Source organism: Jaculus jaculus, chromosome 3 (assembly GCF_020740685.1).
Source record: "Jaculus jaculus isolate mJacJac1 chromosome 3, mJacJac1.mat.Y.cur, whole genome shotgun sequence".
Classification (NCBI taxonomy): domain Eukaryota; kingdom Metazoa; phylum Chordata; class Mammalia; order Rodentia; family Dipodidae; genus Jaculus; species Jaculus jaculus.
In genome coordinates this window covers 71,699,382-71,724,220 of record NC_059104.1, presented here as the reverse complement: position 1 = coordinate 71,724,220, position 24,839 = coordinate 71,699,382, and the positions used below count along the sequence as shown (strand labels likewise).

At 36.8% G+C, this 24,839-nt stretch overlaps 1 protein-coding gene across 2 annotated transcripts in view; it reads right to left on the bottom strand.

Moving 5' to 3' along the window:
• The window catches only part of Rnf17 (ring finger protein 17), a 203,402-nt gene that overhangs the window by 125,509 nt on the left and 53,054 nt on the right, over positions 1-24,839 (bottom strand). For both annotated transcript variants that reach the window (XM_004665887.2, XM_004665886.2), the window contains exons 11-16: positions 17,520-17,678; positions 15,552-15,738; positions 14,306-14,474; positions 10,989-11,179; positions 9,682-9,823; positions 4,024-4,177 (exon numbers count right to left, since the gene is read on the bottom strand). In XM_004665887.2, the coding sequence (XP_004665944.2) occupies positions 4,024-4,177; positions 9,682-9,823; positions 10,989-11,179; positions 14,306-14,474; positions 15,552-15,738; positions 17,520-17,678 (1,002 nt within the window). The remainder of the gene's footprint in view (positions 1-4,023; positions 4,178-9,681; positions 9,824-10,988; positions 11,180-14,305; positions 14,475-15,551; positions 15,739-17,519; positions 17,679-24,839) is intronic.

Here is a 24,839-nt window from a genome sequence, read left to right as displayed (position 1 = left end):
TGGACTTTCTAACCTCCAGAACTGTGAGAAACAATTTTCCTTAATTTTTTTTTACTTGTTTGAGAGAGTGAGTGAGCAAGGGTGTGTCAAGGTCTCTTGCCAATGCAAATGAACTCTAGACACGTGTCATTTTGTGATCTGGCTTTACATGGATACTGGGAAATTGAATTCAGGGTGACAGGTGTTGCAAGTACCTTTATCCTCTGGACCATCTCACAGCCCCCAAAATAATTTTCAGTTGTTCAAGAGAACATTTGAAAAGACTTAGGTAGTTTAAGACTCTAACTAGTAACTGAATCAGAATCAATAATGGTGGCAAAGTATAGGAAACTTAATTTGGAAGAAGACTAAGTAGTTTTCATACAAGATTTGGAATTTTTCTAATTTAGAAGTAACTGATAAGAATCTCTGATTACTTCTAATGATGAAAAAAATTTAAGTCAAACTAAACTAACTTTGTCCCTTTAATAAAACGGCATGTAGATATGTGATGTAGGTATATATACCAGCCTGGAGAGATGTCTCTGTGGTTAAGGCACTTGCTTGCAAAGTCTGATGGCTTGTGTTTGACATACCAGTACCCGGTAAAGCCAGATGCACAGAGTGGTGCATGCATCTATAGTTAGTTTGCAGTGGCAAGAAACCCTGCATGCTCATTTTCTCTCTCCCCTTCTTTCAAATAAATAAATTAAAATATTTTTATAAGTATGTATCTACAAACTATAAAGCATGTAAAAAGAACAAGACCAAGTCTATTTTCTCTTGCTGCACTATGACAGAATACATAACACTAATGTATGAAAAAAATTGGTTTATGCCATTTGCTGTTCAAGAGCTCAGAAGACTACTGGCATGTGCCACCATACCCAACTTTAATTGCATTACTTTGTGAACTGAATTTAATTACTTGACTTAAAAGACTATAGGGAATGTACAGAAATACAATAAAAAGGTCCAACATCAAGGCACCAATGTCTGCTTGGCTTCCAGCAAGAACCTTCAACCTTTTAAAATGTGAGGTGGGAATGGATGGCTCAACAGTTAAAAGTGCTTGCTTACAAAGCATGATGGCCTGGGTTCAATTCCTCAGTACCCTCATAAAGCTAGATGCACAAAGTGGTGTATGGGTAGAGTTTGTTTACAGTGACAAGAGGCACTGGCATGCCCATTTTTTTTCTCTTTTTGAAAATAAAAAGTAAAAATTAAAAAATAGGTAGAAAGGTAAGTGGGTACATGTAGGAAGAGGTGAAGGGTGAGGAGCAGCCTTGCTCTGTAACTGCCCACTCTCTCCCAAAAGAGCAAGAATTTACTTTTCCATGAGAGTACCAGGCCCGATGGTACACACCTTTAATCCTAACACTTGGAACGCTGAGATAGGATTGCTGTGAGTTTGAGACCAGCCTGGCTGGACTACAGAGTGAATTCCAGGTCAGGCTGAGCTACAGTGAGACTGCTTCAATAAATAAATAAATAAATGAAAGAAGGAAAGAAGGAAAAAGAAGAACACTAACCTATCCATGCAGGTTCTGCTTGCATGATCCACTTTGGAATACTGCTGCTTTGTGGACTAAGTCTTGACATGAGTTTTATTGGAGAAAAAGACAAACAAACAAAACACCAGAACATAATACAATGGGCTAAATTCTCTAAGGTATGTCTAACTTCTGAAACCACAGTGGACTGGTATGTAATTGCTCTTAGTCATGGCTGGGGGTGTAACCACAATTATTCTATTTTTGTTTCCAGTACTCCCCTTCTCATAATCTTTTATGCAGTACTGAGGATTGAACTCAAGGTCTTATACATTCTAGGCAAGTGCTGTACTACCTAGCTACATCCTGGTTATTTTTAGTGTGTATGGTGTATATATGGTATGCATGTGTATAATGGGTGCATAACTGCGCAGATGTACACACAGGTACACAGTGTGGAGGCCAGAGAACTCAGGTGTCCTCTTCTATCATTCTGCCTTATTTCCTTGAGATAGCATCTCACACTGAACCTGGAGCTACTTTTTTTTTTTGTCAGACTATCAGCGATCCTCCTGTGTTTACCCCCCTCAGTTCTAGGGTCACAGGCACATGTAGTGCCTGTCTTTCAATGTGGGTGCTGGAGTGAACTCAGATGCTCATGTTTATGCAGCAAGTGCTTTTACCCACTGAGCTGTCTTCACCAACCCCTTTTTATTATTTTTAAAATAGGGTATCACTAAGTTGCCCAGGAAAGCCTTTGAACTTCATGATCCTTCTGCCTCAACTTCCCTGGCAGCTGAGACCTTAAGTGTGTGCCACTAGATTTGGTTCTACATTTTTTTTTGCATGTGTATGTGTGTGAGCATAAGTGTGTATACATATCATGTGGAGGCCAGAAGCCAATGTTGGGAATCTTCCTGAATTGCTTTCCACATTATATACTGGGTCAGGTTCTCTCATTGAAACCAGAACTCACTGATTCAGCTAGTCTAGATACTCAGCATGCCCTGGTGATCCATATGGCTTTGCCTCCAGAGTACTGGAATTACAGAAATGTACCACACCTAGCATTTACATGGGTGCAAGGGATCCAAATTCAGGTCCTTGTACTTGCATAGTAAGTGCTTATGCCAGCAGAGCCATCACCCTATCCCTCTGGCTTTACTTTTTGTTTTTATTGCTTTGTTTTGCAATCTTTTTTTTTTTTTTTTTTTGAGGTAGGGTCTCACTCTAGCCCAGGCTGACCTGGAACTCACTATGTAGGCCTCGAACTCACGGTGATCCTTCTACCTCTGCCTACCGAGTGCTGGGATGAAAGGTATGCACCACCATGCCCAGCTTGTTTTGTTGTTGTTGTTGTTTTTAATTTCATTTATTTATACATTGAGAGAGAGAAAGAGAGAGCAAGAGGCAGTCAGAGAGAGAGAATGGATATGCCAGGGTCTCTAGCCACTACAAATGAACTCCAGATGCATGCGCTCCTCTGTGCATCTGGCTTATGTGGGAACTGGGGAATTGAACCTGGATCCTTTAGGCTGTGTAGCTGTGTAGGAAAATGGCTTAACTCCTTAATTGCTAAGACATCTCTTCAGCTGCCCCCCCCCTTTTTTTTGAGACAGGGTTTCCTGTAGCATTGGCTGTCCCTAAACTTTCTATGTATCTGCACCCACTTCTCAGGTGCTAGAATTACAGGCATGTGCCACAATGCCTGCTTCTAATTTTATTATTTTGTGAATCAAATTCAATTACCTAAGGAGAAATTGGAAAATATATGGAGAGATACTGAAAAATAAATCCCAGAACAGAGGAATACAATAAATAAAAAGGGAAGCTAAGAGAATATAATAGATTATATTTTCAATTTATACTTTGATAGACAAAAAAATAGCAAGAGAGACATGAAGGTACAGGTAGTAAATTTTTGAAGACTTAACTTTTGCTGCTAGTTTACTAGCCAGATTACAAATGGTTAAGTGTGGCTGAGTCAAATAAAATCTTGGAAAATAGAAATTTACCTGCTAACATTTTATTACCACCTTTCTAAAGACACTTAACAGAGCAAATGGCAAGAATGAATAATATACTTCCACTACTCCATTATTTAATTTATACCAGATACTACTTTCTTTTTTTGGCTTTTCAAGGTTGTGTCTTACTCTAGGCCAGGCTGACCTGGAATTCAGTCTCATGCTGGCTTCAAACTCATAGTGATCCTCCTACCTCTGCCTCCTGAGTGCTGAAATTAAAGGTATGTGGCACCACGCCCAGTGATACGACGTTAAAAAATATTTTATTTATTTGAGAGAGAAAAAGAGGGAGAAAGGGAAGAAGGGAGGAAGGGAGGGAGAGAGAAGGAGAGAATATATGAGTATAATTGAACTCCAGACACATGTACCACTTTGTGTATCTGGCTTTACATGGGTACTCAGGAATCAAACCTGGGTCATCATGCTTTGCAAGTAGGCACCTTTAACTGCTGAGCTATCTCTCCAGCTCTGATATTAATCTTGAAGTATAACACTGTTTATAGAAACATTGTGAACTTTCCTACCAGTGACTTTTGCTCTATACCAAATTCCATCTTCAAATTGTGCCACACAAGCTTGATCTTGAACTGGACATAGGATTTCCAGATTTTCCCCATCTTCACCTTTATAGAATTCCTCAATTGCCTTCAGTAGAGATAAAAAATCCAAGTTCTCTATCTAAGAAAGGGATAAAGCAGCATTAAAATTTAAGTGTTGAATGCATTATAAGTACTTATAAAATTATCAAAACTGGCAGTTAACATCAAGTATGTGTTATGTAAGTTATTTGGGACTATTTTAATTCAGCAAGCATACGTAGACATAATGAAATTCATTTCTATTCAGCACTAAGATTGTATGTTCTTCTAGATTATTTTTGTGTACACACAGTCCCTCTAAAGTGTTTAATAAAACTAAACCATACTGGGGCCGGGCGTGGTGGCGCATGCCTTTAATCCCAGCACTTGGGAGGCAGAGGTAGGAGGATTGCCATGAGTTCAAGGCCACCCTGAGGTGACAGAGTTAATTCCAGGTCAGCCTGGACCAGAGTGAGACCCCACCTCAAAAAACCAAAAAAAAAAAAACAAAACAAAACAAAACAAAAACAAACAAACAAACAAAAAAACTAAACTATACTGTACTAAATTGCATATTTAGCAATCAGCATTTTTCTAACAATTTTCATTTTTTATGTTTCAGCAATTATACCTACTAGTATTTGTAGGTCATATTTACTTTTTCCTAAATATTCTGAACTAGTATGCAATCCTTACACAATGTTTCATGTTGGTATCTCTTATAAACTAGTACTCTTTTCTTTTAAAATGACCTAATCCTATCAAAGAAAGCCAACCTTTTTCTGCAGAATGTCTTACTTTCTTGATTTTAGTGATTTTATTCTTATGGTTTTATTTAGCTTATTCTTTAATTGAGTAGGTTCTACCTGCTGAAGTTCCCAAAAGCTGAATATTATATACACAGTTTTGATGGATTTAAGCCAAATCTGTTTGGTATCATGGGTGGTTCTGTACACTCAAATTGTAACATATTAGAAGCTATCATACTCACTGATGCACTATTAATATGCTAAAATTCAAATTCATCTGCTTATTGGACCCATAATTCTTTTTTTAAAAAAATTATTTATTTATTTATTTGAGAGCGATAGACACAGAGAGAAAGACAGATAAAGGGAGAGAGAGAGAGAATGGGCGCGCCAGGGCTTCCAGCCTCTGCAAACGGACTCCAGACGCGTGCGCCCCCTTGTGCATCTGGCTAACGTGGGACCTGGGGAACCAAGCCTTGAACCGGAGTCCTTAGGCTTCACAGGCAAGCGCTTAACCGCTAAGCCATCTCTCCAGCCCTGGGCCCATAATTCTTATGTCTCCCATTATGTACTTTTCCCCTTATGACCAACAACTAATTTGCATGATGCTATTTTGGTATAAGAAGTATCCAGTTTCATGCTCACTGATGGGAAGAATGCATATTGTGGAAATGGCTATTCTACCAAAAGCAATCTACATATTCAATATAATCCCAGTAACTGTCATTCTTCAAAGGAATAGAAAAAAAATCTTAAATTTTTATATAGAAGCACAAAACACCCTAGATAGCTAAACACCCTAGATAGCTAATTTTTTGCTCAATCCTGAGCAAAATGAAAAATACTGGAGGTACTATCATATTTGACTTCAAGCTATGCTAAAACGCCGTAATAATAAAAACAGTATGGTATTGGTATACAGCCAGACCTATTGATCAATGGACTAGAAGACCCAGATATAAGAGCATGCAACTATACCCTTGATTTTTGACAAAGATGACAGAAACACACATTGGAGAAAGATAGCATCTTCAAAAAAGAATTCTGGGAGAACTGAATTTATACATATAAGAAAATAAAACTAGATTTTACCTCTCACCCTGTTCAAAATCCAATTTGAATGGATCAAGAACCTCAACTTGAAATTCTTAAATTTATTAAAAAAAAAAAAAAGGAATATACTTCAAGATATAAGCATAAGAACTTGCTGAATAGGACTCTAGTCACTCAGGAAACAAGGTCAATAATCAACAAATGGGAACTTCATGAAGATTAAATGCTTCTGTATAACAAAGGAAACAAACTGTTAACTGAGTGAAAAGAGACAGCCTAAAGAATGGAGAAAATTTTTGGCAGCTGTTAATACATCTGACAGAGGATTACTGTCCATAATATACAAAGTATTCAAACTAAATATCAAGAAAACAGTCCAGGGCTGGAGAGATGGCTTAGTGGTTAAGCACTTGCCTATGAAGCCTAAGGACCCCGGTTTGAGGCTCGATTCCCCAGGACCCACATTAGCCAGATGCACAAGGGGGCGCACACGTCTGGAGTTCATTTACAGTGGATGAAGGCCTTGGCATGCCCATTCTCTCTCTCTCTCTCTATCTGCCTCTTTCTCTGTCTGTTGCTCTCAAATAAATAAATAAAAATGAACAAAAAAATTTAAAAAAAAAGAAAACAGTCCAACGAAGAAATGGCAATGGAATTGAACAGGGAGTCCTAAAAAGAAGAAAGGGCTAATAAACATTTACGAAAGTATTCAACATTCTTAGACATTAGGGAAATGCAAATCCAAAGTACTCTGAGATTCTATTTCACCCATCAGAATGGCTATCATCAAGAAAACAAATGATAACAAATGTTAGCAAGGAAAGGAAAAGAACCCTTATTGATTATTGGTGGAAGTATAAATCAATTCAGCCATTATGGAAATCAGTGTTAAAAGTTTCTCAAAAAAGCTAAAATAGTACTGGAGAAATGCCTTAGCAAAATCAAAGGACCCAGGTTCAATTCTTCAGGACCCACGTAAGCCAGATGCAAAAGGTTGGTGCATGTGCCTGGAGTTTGTCTGCAGTGGCTGGAGGCCCTGGTGCACCCATTCTCTCTCTATCTATCTGGTGCTTTCTCTCTCTCTCTTTTTCAAATACATAAATAAAAATGAAGTATTTTTTTAAAAGCCAAAAACAGAACTATCAGAGAAACTTGAACACCCATGTTTATAATAGCTAGGAAAAGGAGTCAGCCTAGAAGTCTATCAACTGATGAATAAAAATGTGGTACATACATACATTAACATTTAGCTAAAAAGAAAAATGAAAATGTCAGAAAATAAATGATCTTGATCTCAAAGACTCCACAATAAAACTCTTTAGAATTAATTTAGCGAAGTTAATGGTCACATGTAAACATCAACTGTGCTTAATATATCAGCTATCTGAAGTGGAAAGTAAAAAAAAGTAATTCCAATTCCAATGGCATCCAAAGATGTTAAAATTGAAGAATAAACTTAACAAGAAAAAATTTCATTAAGGACTTATACACTAAAAACTAAACAAGCTACACATGGTGGTGCATGCATTTGGTCCCAGCACTGAGGTAGGATTGCTATGAATTTGAGGCTAGCCTGGGATAACAGAATGAATTCCTGGTCAGCCTGGAATAGAGTGAGACCGAGCCTAAAAAATGAAAAGAATAAAAAAATCTATACAAAATTGTCCAAAGATCTTACATAAGGTCTAAGTAAATGGAAAAATATCCTACGTTCATGGATAGGAAGATGTGAAATCCTTAACATGTTATTTCAACAGCAACTTACATTACATTGCAATTCAATATAATCAAAATCACAATGACATTTCTTGCAGAAACAGAACAGCCATCCAAAAAGCTATATGGATTCTTAAAAATCCCTTCAATAGGCAAAACAATCTTAAAAAAACAAATATAAAGGATTCATAAATTCTGATTTCAAAACTTATTACAGCCGGGCGTGGTGGCGCATGCCTTTAATCCCAGCACTCAGGAGGCAGAGGTAGGAGGATTGCCATGAGTTGAAGGCCACCCTGAGATGACAGAGTTAATTCCAGGTCAGCCTGGACCAGAGTGAGACTCTACCTCGAAAAAAGAAAAAAAAAAAAGAAAAAAAAAAAAACTTATTACAAAGATAGTATAATCAAAACTGTGTGATATGTACATAAAGATAGCAATACAGATCAGTTAAAAAATAAAGTTCAAAAATAAACCTTTTTGTTGTTGTTGTTTGGGGAGGGAGGGGAATTGGCATGCCAGGGCCTTAGCCACTGCAGTTGAACTCCAGACACTAGCACATGTGCAACCTTGTGCTTGTATCACCTTTGTGTGTCTGGTTTACGTGTGATCTGGAGAGAGATCGAACATGGGTCCTTAGGCTTCTCAGGCCTTAACCACTAAGCCATCTCTCCATCCCCCTTTTGGATTTTAGAAGGATGTCAAGACCATTAAATGAATGAAAAGACAATCTTTCCAACAGATAATGCTGGGAAAACCAGAAATTCAAGTCAAAAGCATGATGTTGAATAGTTAGTTACCTTTTACTATATTCAAGAATTAATTTAAAACGTATCAAAGATCTAGAAAGAGCCACAAATACAGAGCTAGGGTATAACTCAGTGGCAGAGTGAGTGATTGGCTAGCATGCTAAGCCTTAGGTTCAATACCTAAAACTGCAAGGAAACAAAAGTAAACTAAAGCAAAACCTGTAAGTATAAAACTTAGAGAAAACAAGAAAAAAGTTTTTGATGTTGGAATTGGCAATAATTTCTTGGATAAGACATCAAAATGTAAGCACCAAAAGAAAGATATAAACCAAACTTGCTAAAACAAACTTTTGTGGATCAAAGGGCACTTTTTAGAGAGAGACAGATTAAATATTTATAAGTCATATTTCACAAGGTTTTACTATCTAGATACAACCATTAAAAGGAATAAAAATCTGATACACAGTTAAACCTTGAAAACCTTAATCTTAACTTGTGAAATAAGCCTGACATATACAAAAAATATTATATGATTCTATTTATGAAGTCCCTAGGATATAAAAATTCAGAGAGACAGAAAGCAGTATAGAATTTATCATAAGCTAGAGGACAGGAAATGGGATGGGTAGAAATAGCCACATAAAATTGTGAGTGAACTTAATGACACTGGATTGTATACTTAAAAATGGTTAAAACAGTAAATTTGTATTATTAATATTTTATCACAATAATAAAGATACTGCAATTAAAAATAAAAGTAGATCCTAATTTAGTACCAGAGAAGCAGCTTCCACAAATCATCCAGGAATAAAATGTAATGCTATATTGGAAACAAAGCTCCTTTGCCAGCCCAGTTCAATCCTGACTGAGAGACATGACCTTAAGCAAGATGCTTTATCCCTGATATTAGACCTTATACATCCAAATGGAAACAGTAGCAGCCTTCTATAGAATATCTGTGAAGATTAGTAGTACTTAATTCACATAAAGACTTATAGTCTTTATGAATAAGCTATTTCATATAAGGTACTAAGAAGTCATTGAGGATGAACTGTTTTATCAGTTACCTCTAACCCATCAATCACATACACCAAGCTTAATCTAAAAGTCTTTAGCAACAAATGCTTATACATTAAATGTCATTTGCTATCCTTACCCTTTATTGTTTGACTAACTTGGAGGCAGAGTTCTTTTAATTTGCTTTGAATAATATATACTTCTTGTTTCTTTGCTATAATTAATTTGCTTTAATTAATATTCATACTAGGCATTCATTCTTGTTACACATTTCTACCTAAACTCTTAAAAACAATCTCAATGGAACATTGCATACTTACCAACTGAAGATAAAAATCACCAGGGCTATTTATGTGACAAACCATAATTGAAATATCTGTCATTTCCTCAGGCAAAATAGGTGGAGTATAGCGTAAAGGTGTATTTTTTTCACTGGGACTTCTTGGTGATTGTGATCTAAATCTAATTAAAAACATAACAAGCCATTCTTGTAAGTGTGACTCTGTGACTTGCTCTCAAGAAAGGGCTTCTACATTTAACATTTACTTACTAAAAGTGTGCCCTTATCAGTGTCTCTCTTCTAACTTAATTTCTTGATATTCTCTCCACTTATTGAGCCAGGTTGATTAAGAGCTCAATATTGACCCTCAGATTTATGTCAGAACATTTTGGAGGTGGGAATGCTTGCATTACATAGCTTCTGACAGCTGTGGTCTGTGGTAGTGCTTGGTGAGGGGGGGCAGCTGAGAATTCTCTGTGGCCTTTACATCCCTATACAATACTTTTACTTTACTACATTGAAACCCTCTTACAGAAAGTTAGTATCTTTTATTCACCTAAGTTACTTAAGAAATTTTTCTTTCTGCTCATCAGAAATGCGAGAAATGTAAACCTTAAGTATCTTTCTTAGAATTTGACATTAAGTATAGGTTAGTGATCATGAACTTACTTCAAAAGCTAAGTAAATTAGGAACAATTAAAATGCAATTCTTCATGCTGGGGAGATGGCTCAGCAGTTAAAAGTGCTGGCTTGTAAGGTTGACAGCTTGGGTTTGATTCCCTAGTACCCACGTAAACCACAAAGTGATGCATGCACCTGGAGTTTGCAGAAACAAGAGGCCCTGGTACACCCAATATTCTCTCTTTCTCTCCATCTTCTCTCTCACTGCTTGCAAATAAATAACAAAATATTAAAAATATAATTCTTAGTATTCTAACAGAGCTTCTTGTGAAGTATCAGAATCGTATGCATGTATGTACATACATATATTTTATTCTGTTTTGTTATCTTTTCTCTTTCCTTAAATTTAATGAATGCAGTTTTCACAAATAATTACTTTTAGGAAACCTGACAGCAAGTACTGTCTTTGAGATAGATCCAAGACTGGCTTTGAACCTAGGATCATCTTAAATTTCTGATCCTCCTGCCTCTACTTCCTGAGTGAATGCTCAGTCACACCTGGTTCATGTGGTGCTACAGATTAAATACTAGCTTTTTGCATGCTAAATAAGCACTCTTCCAAATGAGCTACATCCCTAGTCTAGAGCATATGGTTTCTAAAGATATAGCCTGCTATCACTATTTATGGTTGTAACCTTGAATATTTAAGTTTAAACAGTTACTTACCGTGCTAGCTCTATAAAAACTAATGCGTCTCTAAGAGAGACAGGCATATCACTGCTTATTTTATTTGTTGGTGGTTTCTGCAGATCCACAATAAGCACATCACCTTCTTCTCTGAAAACTTTCATCAGAACAGCCTTTTTATTTACCATTTTCAAAAATTCTACTTTGGCTTCCCTTTCCCAGCCTTCATTCTGTGGAAAAAAGTAAAATTCCAAAGTAGTTAGTAATTATAATCAGCTCTATTGTTACAATGTCTGGATGGAGCTTTGTATCAACTGGCCTGAAACTCTGAGCAAACCCCAGGTCAGTTTTTTTGTTTGTTTGTTTTTCGAGGTAGGGTCTCGCTGTAGCCCAGGCTGACCTATTCTCAGGGTGGCCTCAAATTCACAGTGATCCTCCTACCTCTGCCTCCCAAGTGCTGGGATTAAAGGAGTGCACCACCACACCCAACCATCCAAGGGCAGTTTTTATATATGGATACAAACATTGATTTATAAATACCATCTTAAGGTCTTCATAGTTTGAAGTCTCATTTTAGAATAGTAATAATAAGATAATAAGTAATAATAAGATACAAGTGTTACACATGAATGTTCAGTTTATTTATTGAGTTTAGATAACTCAAAAAAGCAATCTGGGGGCTGGTGGTTAAGGTCCTTGCCTGCAAAGCCAGAAGACTGAGGTTCAATTCCCTAATACCCACAAAAAGCTAGATGCACAAGGTGGCACACGCATCTGGAATACATTTGAAGTACCTGGAGGCCCTAGTGTGTCTATTCTTTATCTGCCTCTCTCTCTCTCAAATAAATACATAAACAAATAAAATATTTAAAAAGGCAATTTCGTCTGTATGTTCATGTGTGTGCATGCATGTGCATGTATGTATACATGCAGAAGCCAGTGTTACTCAGGCACTATCCACCACCTTTTCTTATGTCTTTTCTGTTTTTTTAAATTAATTAATTAATTATTTTTGAGACAGGGTCTCTTCTCATTGGCTTGGAACTGGCAAAGTGGGCTAGACTAGATTGCCAGCAAACTTATACAAATCTGCCTGTATCAGCCTTCCCAGTGCTGGGATTATAAACACACACCATACTTGGCTTGGCTGAACATAGGTCAATGCTTACATGGCAAGCCCATTCCTGACTATCTCCCTAGCCCCAGAAGGTTTTTTCTTTTTTGAGGTAGGGTCTTAGTCTAGCCTAGACTGACCTGAAATTCACTATGGAGTCTCAGGGTGGCCTCGAACTCATGGCAATCCTCCTACCTCTGCCTCCTGAGTGCTGGGATTAAAGGCATATGCCACCACACCCGGCCAGAAGGTAATTTTTAATATATATTATGAGACCATAGTACTGTAACAGTGTAACAGGGACACCAAAGAATTAAAATTTAGGGGCTAGAGGATATAGCTTAGTTGCTAAGAGTGCTGCTTAGTAAACACAAAGCCCTGGGTTTGATTCCCCAGCACTGCATACACTGAGTATGGTGGAACATGCCTATAATCCCAATACCCTGGAGGCATAGAGAGGTGGAGGCAAAAAGGTAAGAATTAAGGTAATCCTCACCTACAAAGCCAGTTTAAAGGGCCAGCCTGGGATATACGAGATTATGTCTCAAACAACAAACAAACAAAAAATTTCTTCAGAAAATTCCATAGCAAGGCTAAGAAAAGGATGAAATACTAGAACTCAAGGAGGAACCCCTCCCCAGGAAGACTTTTCATAGTTCTGATAGCTTTTATAGCCAAGTGTATATATGTATTTCTTGGCTTTTGTTTCACACTTAGTATACATTATAAAAATGTTACAGAAGGCCAAGAGAAAATGAAAATTTTTCTTTCCCTAGTCCAAACTAAAATTATAACTTACTTTATTTTTTAAAAATTTTTATTGAAAACTTCCATAATTACTTTATTATTATTATTATTATTTTTATTTTTATTTTTTTTTTGGTTTTTCGAGGTAGGGTCCCGATCTGGCTCAGGCTGACCTGGAATTCACTATGTAGTCTCAGGGTGGCCTCGAACTCTCGTGATCCTCCTACCTCTGCCTCCTGAGTACTTTATTTTTTTACTACTTCCTGACTCTTGGTCTAATGGTAAAATGGCAAGCAGAAGACCTTAAGGCTGGAGGCCCAGATGCACCCATTCTCTCCCTCTCTGCCTCTTTCTCTCTGTATGTCACTCTCAAATAAATAAATAAATAAAAATAAACAATTTTTTTTAAAAAATAGGGGAAAATGTATAGAAATACACAGCATACCATCATCTAACCTTAATTCATTCTATATGACTGACTTGAAAATATAGTGTTTTGCTTGGATATATTATCCATACTCACATAAGCTTCTTCAACCTAAGCCCCCATTAAGAATATTTTCAAGTACTGGGGCTGTAGAGATTGCTCAGTGTTTAAAAAGAGTATTTTCAACTAAGAAACTAAAGTTCATTTTATCTTTTTTTTAACTTATTTATTTGAGACAGAGAGAGAGAATGGTCACACTCGAGCCTCCAGTTGCTTCAAATAACTCCAGATGTATGTGCCACCTTGTGCATCTGGCTTTACCTAGGTTCTAGGGAATCGGACCTGAGTCCTTTGGTTTTGCAGGCAAGCACCTTAACCACTATGCAATCTCTACAGCCCCATTTTAACTTAAAAATATATTTTATTTTTTTATTTGAGAGAGAGAGGCAGAGAGAGAAAAAGATAGAAACGAGCACCAGGGCCTCTAGCCACTGCAAATGAACTCCAGATACATGTGCCACCTTGTGCATTTGGCATATATGGGTACTGAGGAACTGAGTCTGGGTCTTTAGGTTTCACAGGCAAGCACCTTAACCACTATGCTCTCTCTTCAGCCCCCATTTTATCTTTTATTGGCACTAATAGCTCATTCATCAAAATATATTTTAAAAAATATTTTCCTTCCTCCCTCACTCCCTTCTTCCTCCTCCTTTTGTTTCTTTCTTTCCCTTCTTTCTTCCCTTCCCTTCTTTCTCTTCTCTTTCTCTGAGTGGCCTCTAGCCACTGCAAACCAACTCCAGATGCATGTGCCACCATGTGCATTTGGCTTACATGGGTACTGGGGAATTAAACCTGGATCCTTGGGCTTCACAGGTAAGTGCTTTAACTGCTAAGCCATTTCTCTAGCCCCCAAAATATATTTTTTCTTTTCTTGACATTAATAGCTTATGAGGCAAAATATAGTTGTCAAGACAATTGGTTCCTTGAGACTATACGCAGCAATATCACATCATTTAAGTGGCAACAGACATTTATTTCTAAAGAAGAAATAATTTAAGTCCCACTTACTGAATTATGGGGAACAATGTCTTTCAAGGAGCATGGATGTGCTAATGGTGGGATGTCTTTCAACAGCTCTTCACTACATGGTTCAGACTTCCTTAGAACCAGACATAGATCATTTAGTGTAATATGCTGTTCAGTAATATATTCTGGTTTCATATGAGCATCATCACCCCTAGAAAGAAATCAAGTAATATTTATTGAAAATAAATGCTTCAATCTCTGAACCTCTTTCTATCCCTTAAACAGTATACTTCTAAGGGAGCCCGGCATGGTGGTTCACGCCTTTAATCCCATAACTTGGGAGGAAGCAGTAGGAGGATCATCGTGAGTTCAAGGCCACCCTGAGACTACAGAGTGAATTCCAGGTCAGCCTGAGCTAGAGTGAGACCCTATCTCAAAAAACCAAGAGTATACTTCTAAGGATAACTCAACCAAAGTTAAATCTAGAGAGTAATTTTCTACATTCATTTTTTTTTTCTTATCATAGATACTTAATTTAGATACTATTTTACTACATAGAATTAAACCTCAGCTACCTGTATTTGAACTTTCACCATTATATTCAGTTTAAACTTGAAGAGAATAATGATGATCTCCTCAAATATAAGTCTATTTGTCTACAAAGCTATGAGCATTAAATAAAGTAACCATGCTACAAACAATACTGTTTTTTTTTCCCCTAAGACCTAGGAACACAGTTTACCTAAATAAGTTATTTAGCATGACACTTGTACATTCTTTCATGAATTTTTAGCAATATGATTAAATTTTTACCCATCATTTGTAGCTAACAGTAACACTTAATTTAAAAGAATAAGCTATATCATATCCTGCTTTGAAGTAACATAAGAAGAGTACATCTGGAATACATCAAAAAGTTATTTTCTTCTTCTTCTTTTTTTTTTAGGTTTTTTGGTTTTTTGAGGTAAGGTCTCACTCTGGCCCAGGCTGACCTGGAATTCACTATGTAGTCTCAGAGTGGCCTTGAACCCACAGCGATCCTCCTACCTCTGCCTCCCAAGTGCTAGGATTAAAGGCATGTGGCACCACGCCTGGCTCAAAAAGTTATTTTCTATGATCCTCTTCTAGTAATAATATTTTACTTATTTAGTAAAGCAAATATAGTGTAACTAATAAAGTAAATGCCTTACAAATAACAATGACAAATTACTTTTAAGTATTTCTAATTTCCTTCATTCTTTATCTTCCTATGTTTCTAAGCAGGTCAGGAACATATAAAATATCATACCCTGTGACAATCAGGACTTCAGAATTCCCAAAATCTACCATGAATATCTTTATTAGTGCAATTTCACAGACTGAGAATTTGGTTGGATTACAAGACTTTCCAATATTTTTATTTAGTGGAATTAATTCAGTGATGGTTCCTCGACACCACATTCCATGTACAAAACTATTGACAAATATTCTTGCACCTAAATAATGTAAGAAACAAGTGATTGTTAACATGTATAAAGACATGTAGTAAAATTCTAACTTAAAAACATGTATGTTAGTATCCCAATTAAAAAGTCTCTGTGATATAGAAACACATGCTAAATAAGATAAAAACACAAATACTAAGCCAGTAGTCACTAAATGAGCAGCTAAGCTTTATGAACCATTATAACAACAAGACTATCTTGTGATCAAAAATCTAAATGAAGAGAGATAAATACATAAATTCTACAAAACAGAGTACTTACTGTACTAAAGACCAACTGGCTTGGTAAGAGAAGAGGAAGATGAACTAAGGATTTAGCAATAGAGGAATACTTTATGGAGAGCCAAATGGATTACAAATTAACAAAAATGACTAAGAAAGAAAGCAGCCTAGACATGAATGTATTTTAAGAGCTGTCAATGTTCTCTTCTGTTTGTGTTTAAATACACTTAATCCCTACAGCAATCCTATGGAAGTGTTGGAGATCAGAAAATGATGCTCATGTATGTCAAGTGTGACATTCTGAAATGCTGAACAGAAGAAACTGTCAGGATCAAGGTCTAACTTTCTATTATTTCTTCTTCAAGAATAATCTGCTTCTCTGAAGTTCCCTACCTCACTGAAAGAACTTCTTCTGAAAGTGTGGATTTGTCTTAAATTCCCTCAAAGAATCTCATTGATAACCAGAAAAGGTTAATTACTAGAAAAGAAAGGACAGCAAATATAAGTCACCATCTTGCCCAGACAGACATCTATTCTTCTGAGAGCAGCTCAGAGATTACTTGGAAGATTTAACTGTATAAGATAACACTATTTGTTGGCCATATTATATTTCTGGCTCTGGTCTCTTTCACTCTGGTTCCCTTTATTCTGTGAAGTGGTTATTTTATTACTACTGTGTATATGGTTTGCTTATGCATGTTACATGTGTGTGTATGTGTGCATGATGTATGTGGAGGTCAGAGGTTGAAGTAGGTAAGGTATCTTCCTTGATCCAGTTTATATACCGAGACAGCATTTCTCACTTGAAACCAGAGATCACTGACTTAGCTACGCACCTTGTACTAGGTATCCCATCTGTTTCCTAAATGCTGGGATTACAAGTGGGCTGCTACTCCCACTTTTACACAGGTGCTGGGAGTCTGAATGCTGGTTCTCACACCTGTGCATGAAGCAATGTAGCCACTGAGCCATCGCCCCAGCCCCTGAAATATTTAAGCTTCAACAATGTAGCCTATTCTTTGAATAACTATATAATTATTGAATAATAATTGTATAATTTCAGTGTGCATGTTGACATTAATAAATTTGTTATGCTTTTCTTTTGTTAGCATGTCTTGTTACAGGCACTGGCCATGATCTTAATAAAAGGTAGAAAAAGGATCAACTTCTCGTGTATCACAATAGAAGCAAATTAGCTGCAAACCTAGCTCAAGCCGCATAATGTAGGAAAACTTTGGTAAACGTGAATCATACCTTTAACAACACATCATTCTGAAGAAAAGGGGGTAGTCTGCATAACTATTACAGGTTTCGTAGTTTTAAAATCAATTAATTCCATTGCATAATAGTTTTTAATGCATGTCTACTCTAAAAATTCCAATGGTTGATACTTAGCTAATTTACCTAAATAATTTATATTAAATAATCCTAAAACTTTTATGCTTAACCTGGAGAAAAACATTATTTTAGGAAATCAATGTAGACTGGTTGATCAAATATTCAATATTTAAATAAACTTGAGATAGTTTAACTTGGAATAATTTTTTTTACCTAGCTCCAAAACGTCTGAAGGATCAAGATGTAAACTCTTATTGCAAATCTGATTCAGCTTCTTCTCCAATATTGTTGCTGCTTTTATTTGTGAATACTTCCGAACATAGAAATGGCAAGGATGTATTACGTGGCTTACAAAAACTAGCTCTGGGCAACCTGGATAAAAATTAATATTTAAAGCATATTATTTAGATAGGAAAGAACTCACAAAAGTTGAGTAATTATAACAGCCTCTAAAAGTCTGTCTTATGGCAATGAATCTCTAGGATACTGTAGCAGACCGCTTCAGGTTCACTGAGATGAACTTTCAGACCAGGCACAGTTACGGAGGAAGGGATATTTATTGAAGCCTACAGATCCAAGGGAAGTTCCATAATGGCAGAGGAAGCTGGCCTGCCTTCACAGGCCCAAGCAGAGAGAGAGAGAGAGAGAGAGAGAGAGAGAAGTACAAGCCTAAAGGTCAAAAGCCACAGCACACTTCAGGAACTCTGGCTAGGCACACTTTGCATATCTTTAGATGGAAACCTGAAACCCACCACCACACCTAATCCACCCAATGACACTGTCTGAACCAGGTGGCTGCAGATGCAAACTACAAACAACTGAATATATTGGGGACCATCTATTCTATTCAAACCACCACAGATACTTACACACCAAGACAGAGTCCAAATCCAAAATGCCTGAAAAAACAAATGGCTCATTTGTGTGTTTTGCTGGGGATGGAATTGAAGGGTCTCTTGCACACCAGGCAAGTACTTCACCACTAAGTTACATATGTCTCCACAATGAATTCCTTAGCAATCAGAACTCCAAACACTTTATCTAACTTGCAGAACATGTCTATAAACAGAACTAAATATCATGTGATAATTAGGTTCTGTATCAGTTATTTTCTTGTTGCTGTAAATACCTGACCAGAAGCAACTCAAGGAAGGAAAGGTTTTATTTTGGCTTATAGTTTCAATAGAGTTTTATGGTGAGGAAGGCATGGCAGGCCAGCTCTTCACACTGCAGTTAAGCAGCAGAAGGTAAATAGGAAATGGGGTGGGCTATGTAAAATCTTAAGGCCTGCCTTCCAGCGACCCACTTCATCTAGCAAGGTTCTGCCTCCAAAATATTCCACAATCTTCTCAAACAATGCCACTATAAGGGGATTAGTTTTTCAAACATATGATTTTATGGGAGTCATTTTACATTCAAAGTACAACCTGTTTTAAAGTCATAGTACATCCTGTAACTACATTTTATTATAAAACTTCAGAATTAATTAATGAAAATACTTGGAATTGAGAATCTCATTGATAATGATTAGCCCACGAAAGCTAATTCAATGTGTACACCATAACTACAAAACCAATATAGCTTACAGCTACTCTAAATGCCAAGTCTTATAAATCAGATTAGAGAGGCATGAGTGTTAGAGAGGGACAGGAAGAGGTGGGAGAAAGAATGAAAGATCCAAATAATAGGGGTAGAGTGTGTTTTAAAATGTTGTCTTCTGGACACTAAGTGGTCAGTGCTTTCAGAACCTCACAATGGCTGTCATTACTTGCACAAGACTGACACAATATTGGGCCCTTCAACATGTCATGAATTATGGAGGAGGGCAAAAAAATGAGGGCTGCAGAGCTGGCTCAACAGTTACAGCATTTGCCTGTTAAGCCTAAGGACCCAGATTCAAATTCCCAGTACCCATGTGTAAGCCAGATACACAAGGTGGTGCATGTGTCTGGAGTACATTTGCAGCAGCTAGAGGCCCTGGTGTACCTGTCTCTCTCTCTCTCTATCTGCCTCTTTCTCTCTCTCTGTCTTAAATAAATAAATAAATAAATAAATAAATAAATGACATCAAAATAAAAGAATGAAGCTGGAGAGATGACTTAGTGGTTAAGGCACTTGCCTGTGAAGCCTAAGAACTCATGTCAAATCTCCAGGTCCCATGCAGTCAGAGGCACAGTAAAACAAGCATGTAATGTCACAAATGCGCCACAATGAAGCGCACACATCTGGAGTGCATTCTCAGTGGCTGAAGGCCCTGGCGCACTTAATCTCTTTGTCTCTCTTTTTTTTTTTTCTCTCAAAAAAAAATTTAAGTAAATTAAATAAAAGAATAACTAGTTGGAAAGAAGGAGTTCATAGGAAGAGGGACAGGGGAGCAGGAGATAAGAACATCAGGGGATTATGATCAAAATATGTTATGTACATTAAAAGAAACTTTATTTATTTGAGAGAGAGGCAGAAAGTATGAGTCTGGTTATGCCAGGGCTTCCTTCCACTGCAAACAAACTCCAGACACATGCACAACTTAGTGCATCTAGATTTATGTGGGTACTGGGGAATAGAACCAGGGTCATCAAGCTTTTCAAAAAAGCACCTTTAACTGTCGAGCCATTTCTTTAGCCCTATATTTAAAATAAAAGAGGTTCAGTGAAAAGGGGATGGGACAGGGCTAAAAAGAAAGTAATGGGAGAAGATTATAATGAAAATAAATTATGGATGTATATAAAAATTGTCAAAAAAAAGTTTTAAAATACTTAGAGTGAGTCAGGCATGACAGTATTTATCTGTAGTACCAGCATTTTAGGTCATCCTGGACTATATGAGACCCTGTCTCCATACCTCAAATCAGACTGATATCAAATGTGTTACTTAATGATTCACCTCAAAGTATTGGAAAAATAAGAACAAGCCCAAAGCCCAACCCAAAAGAAGTAGGTAGCAAGAAATAATTAAGATCAGGGCAGAATTGAATAAAAATAGCACAGAGACTCAGAGAGTTGGCGCCTTGAAAAGATAAAATTGAAAAATATCGATCTGTGGTTGATTGAATGGATGAGGCTCAATATATTCAGGATTTTATTAAAGTCTGTAATTTAGATCTGCAGACACCTGGCTGGAGGAGGTGTCACTGGGCAGATCCAAGGGTATAGCACTAAGGTGTGGTAGTGAATTTGGAATTCCAGTCTACAGATATGCAAAGTGCCTGAGTTCTGCCTAGTGTCCCTGAAGTGTGCTTGCTTGCTTGTGGTGGCTTTTGGCTTTTCTCTCTCTGTCAGCTTGGTCCTGTAAGTGGGGACCAACTTCTTCTGCCATTATGAAGTTTCCCCTGGATCTGTAAGCTTCAAATAAATTCCCTTTCTCCATAACTGTGTCTTGTCTGGAAGTCCATCCCAGTGACCTTAGGCTCTCTATACACTATTCAACAAGAAAGAGAGAGAAGGGAAGAGAGGAGGGAAAAGGAAGGAGGAAAGATGAAGGGGAGGGAAGAGAATAGGGGAGGAGAGGGAATGAAGATGGCTCAGCAGAATCCCTAGTACCCACATAAATCCAGATGCACGAAATAGCACATGTGTCTGGAGTTGGTTTGCAGTGGCACTGGTGTCCCCATACTCTTTTCTCTTTCTGTCTTAAATTCAAAAAGAAGTTAAAAAGAAGCTATAAACAACTTAAACAGATTCATAACAAGCAATCAGATTTAAGTAGTAACAAAAAGTCTCCTTACAAAGAAAAGCCTAGGACCTGATGGATTCACTGCTAACTTGTACCAAATCTTGAAGGAATTCCTTATGCCAGTTTTCATTAAACTCTTCCACAAAATAGAAAGGGAAGGAACACTATCAAACATATTTTATGAAATCAGTATCACCCAAAGTGCAACAAAAACAAAAATTTTAAAGCTTTATAGACCATTTCCCCCAATGAACACAGAAGCAAAGTTTCTCAATAAAATTCATGCAAACTAAACTCAGGAGTATTATCAAGTTGGCTTCATTCCAGGGATGCAAGGGTGGTTAAATATATGCATCTTGATAAATATAATACAACATTTAAATATACCTAAGAGCAGAAATCACACAATTACCTTAATAGATACAAGAGGGCCTCTTTAAGAAAGTTCATTATCCCTTCATGATAAAATCCCTGAAGAAACTAGGAACAGAAGAAACATACCTTAACATAAGTAAGGTTATATATGATAACCTATAGCCAACATTATGCTAAAGGTAAAGAAATTCAATGAGTTTCCTCTAAAATCAGCAACAAGAGTACTTACTGTGCTCTCAAAGTCTTAGCTACAGCAATAAGAAAAAAATAAAAAGAACACAAAAAGAAAAAAAAGAAAAGAAACACAAAAAGAAAAATAAGAGGAAGTAAAACTATCCCTATTTGTAGACAACATGATCATATACTTAAGCTACACTAGAAAACTCACAGATCAGTTTCAACAAAACAGTAGGATACAAAACCAACAGACAAAACTCAGCAACCTTTCTATATACCAATAATGAACTTACCCAGAAAGAAATCAGAAAAATAAACCCTATTCATAATAGCTTTAAAATACCTAGAAATAAACAAACCCATCAAGGAAGTAAAAGATCTCTACAATGAAAACTTTAGAAAACTGAAGGAAAGATCTGAAGATAGCACTAGAAGGTGAAAAGGTCTCCTATGCTCATGGACTGGCATAACTATTGTTAAAAATGGTTGTATTATAAGGAAGATCACTTGTGGTGGTCTGCATCTTATTCCCAGTTACTCAAAAACATTCACTGAATGTACCAAATGCCAGGCATCTTTGGTCCCCACCTATCACCAAGAGTACAGTTGTGAACTAAGCAGTCAAATCTCTGTTCATTCCCAGCATCCTGTCTAGCTGGAGGGGCTTAGGAACTTAATTAAAGTAGGGATATAGAAAAACAAGCATTTAAAGATAGCTAATGTTTAAGTTTGTGTGAACATAAGAGTTAATATGCAGTGAGATTGGAAGTCATTGTTTTGCTCACTACCATTTGTATAAGATCTATGAGTTTTCTAGTGGAAATTTCAGTGTAGTTTAAGTATATGATCATGTTGTCTAGCATGAGTTGGGTGGTAATATATGGCAAAACAGCCTTTAATTTCCCCTTTTTCCAAGTAGTAAAGTACCTTTAGCATAGTGATTAAAATGACATTACTGTGGAAACCATTCCATTATATATTCATAAGCTAACTAACTGAACATTTGTGTTCTACAATTTAGTACAAATACTTTAGGCCTCGGACTTCAAATCACTGGAATTTTAAATTTGGCAATGAGTTATGAAATTACTCCTTGACTTCCAAGTAATTACAACTTAAAAATGCTTGTTCATATACTAGAAAGGCTGGAGCCCAACTTTTCATTTTGTCAATATTTAAATTCTTACTGCCTCTTTTGATAACCTCTTGTAAGAGGAGATGATATCCATATAATTAAATCAGTATCTACTTGGCAGCTTTTTTTTGTGGGTGTGTGTCACTGGGATTATACTTTGGCCAGGTGTTCACTTACAAGAGTAACAGTTGCATTATGAAGTAGGGTATATGGTGTAGCCACAGACAAGTGAAAAGGCATGCACAAACACTTTACTGTGGAACCTGTACTGGAAAATTAGCAGCAATGTGAAATGCCCCTAAAAGTGTCACTTGTGACTTGAACATGAGTGATGACTTCCTGGTGCTTGATGAATGGTGTGGTTATGTGGTTCTCCCTCATATTCCTAGCTACGGATGATTGGGCTTCTGCATGAGAAGGAAAATACTTAGTAGCAGAGGCCAGTAAGTTAAAAAGGAGATATAAAGGGAAGAGAAAGTTAGGGAGGAGGGTACTTAATAGGTTGGTATTGTGTATATGTAAGTATAATGATTGAGATGGGGAGGTAATATGATGAAGAATGAATTTCAAAGGGGAAAGTGCAGGGAGAAGGTATTATCATGGGATATTTTTTATAATTATGGAAAATGTTAATAAAAATTGTGAAAATAAAAAAAGAATAAGAGGAAGAATGACATATACAAATTATTTTTATTGTATCAATAAAATTAACAACAGTTGCTACAAAAAAAGAAAGATGGCTGTATTATTATAAGCAATCTAAGATTCTTGATGGTTCATCTTGATTTTAAATAACAGGATTTAGAGACATCTAAGGAGACAAGCCTCTGGGAACATCTCTGAGGACATTTTCCAAAAGGTTTAACCAAGCAAGGAAGACCCACTCCGCATGTGGTAGCACCATTCCATAGGCTAGGGTCCTAGACTGAATAAAAAGGGGAAAGTGAGTAGAACACCAACCTATATCTTATCTCTCTGCTTCCTGACTGCAGATTGAATGTGACCAGCTCAGATTCCTGATGCCATACCTTCCCTCCCTGTAATGATGGACTACATTCTAAACTGTGAGCCAAAATGAATCCTTCTTTCCTTATGTTGCTTTTGTCAGAGCAAAACAAAGTAATACAAGATTGAATGCAATCCCCTTTAAAATTCTAATGACAGTCTTCACAGATGTAGGAAAAAAAATGCTAAAATTCATATGGAAACACAAAAGACTCCCCCCTCCCCTCGCCAATAGCCAAAGCAATCCTAAGCAGAAAGAGCAATGCTGGAGGCATTACAATACCTGAACTCAAATTATACTACAGAAGGGGCTGAAGATTGGGCTCAGAAGTTAAGGTATTTGCCTGTAAAGCCTAGGGACCTGGATTTGGTTCCCTAGTACCCATGCAGGGCCAGATGCACAGAGAAACACATGCATCTAGAGTCTGTGACAGCTGGAGGCCATGATATACATGTTCTCTCTCTGTGTCACTTTTTGTTTGCAAGTAAATAAAAATGTATTAAAAATTATACTGCAGAATCACAGGAACGAAAACTGTTACTGATATAAAAATAGAACAATGGAATAGGAGACCCAGAAATAAACACACACAGTTAACAGTCATCAAATTTTCAACAAAAGTTCCCAAAACATTTATTAGACAAAGACAGCCTCTTCAACAAATGGTGCTGGGAAAAGTGGACATCCACTTGCAAAAGATTGAGGACATATTCCTGTCCTCAGTCTGTATAAACTAAATGGATCAAAGACCTTAATTAAGACCTGAAAAACTAAAACTGTTTGAGGAAAACCTAGGCAAAATACTTGAACATATAGGCATAGACATAGACTTTTTGAAAAAGAATCTAATAGCACAGGAAATAATACTAGTCCTCAAAATAGACAAATGAGATTCCATAAAATAACAGTTTTGGTAGAGTAAAGATAATAATCATTAGAGTGAAGAGTTAGCCTTCAGAATGGGGAAAAAAAATCTCTGCTAACTATACATCAGACAAAAGATCTCTGTAGAATAAAGAAAGACCTGCCAAAATTACACACTAAAAAAACATACAATTAATTAGTGGGTTAATGTGGGGATGTGGCTCAATTGGTGGGTAGAATGTCTGTCTAACATACAGGAAGTTCTGAGTTTAATCCCCAGCACCCCCATGAAACTGTATATGGTGAT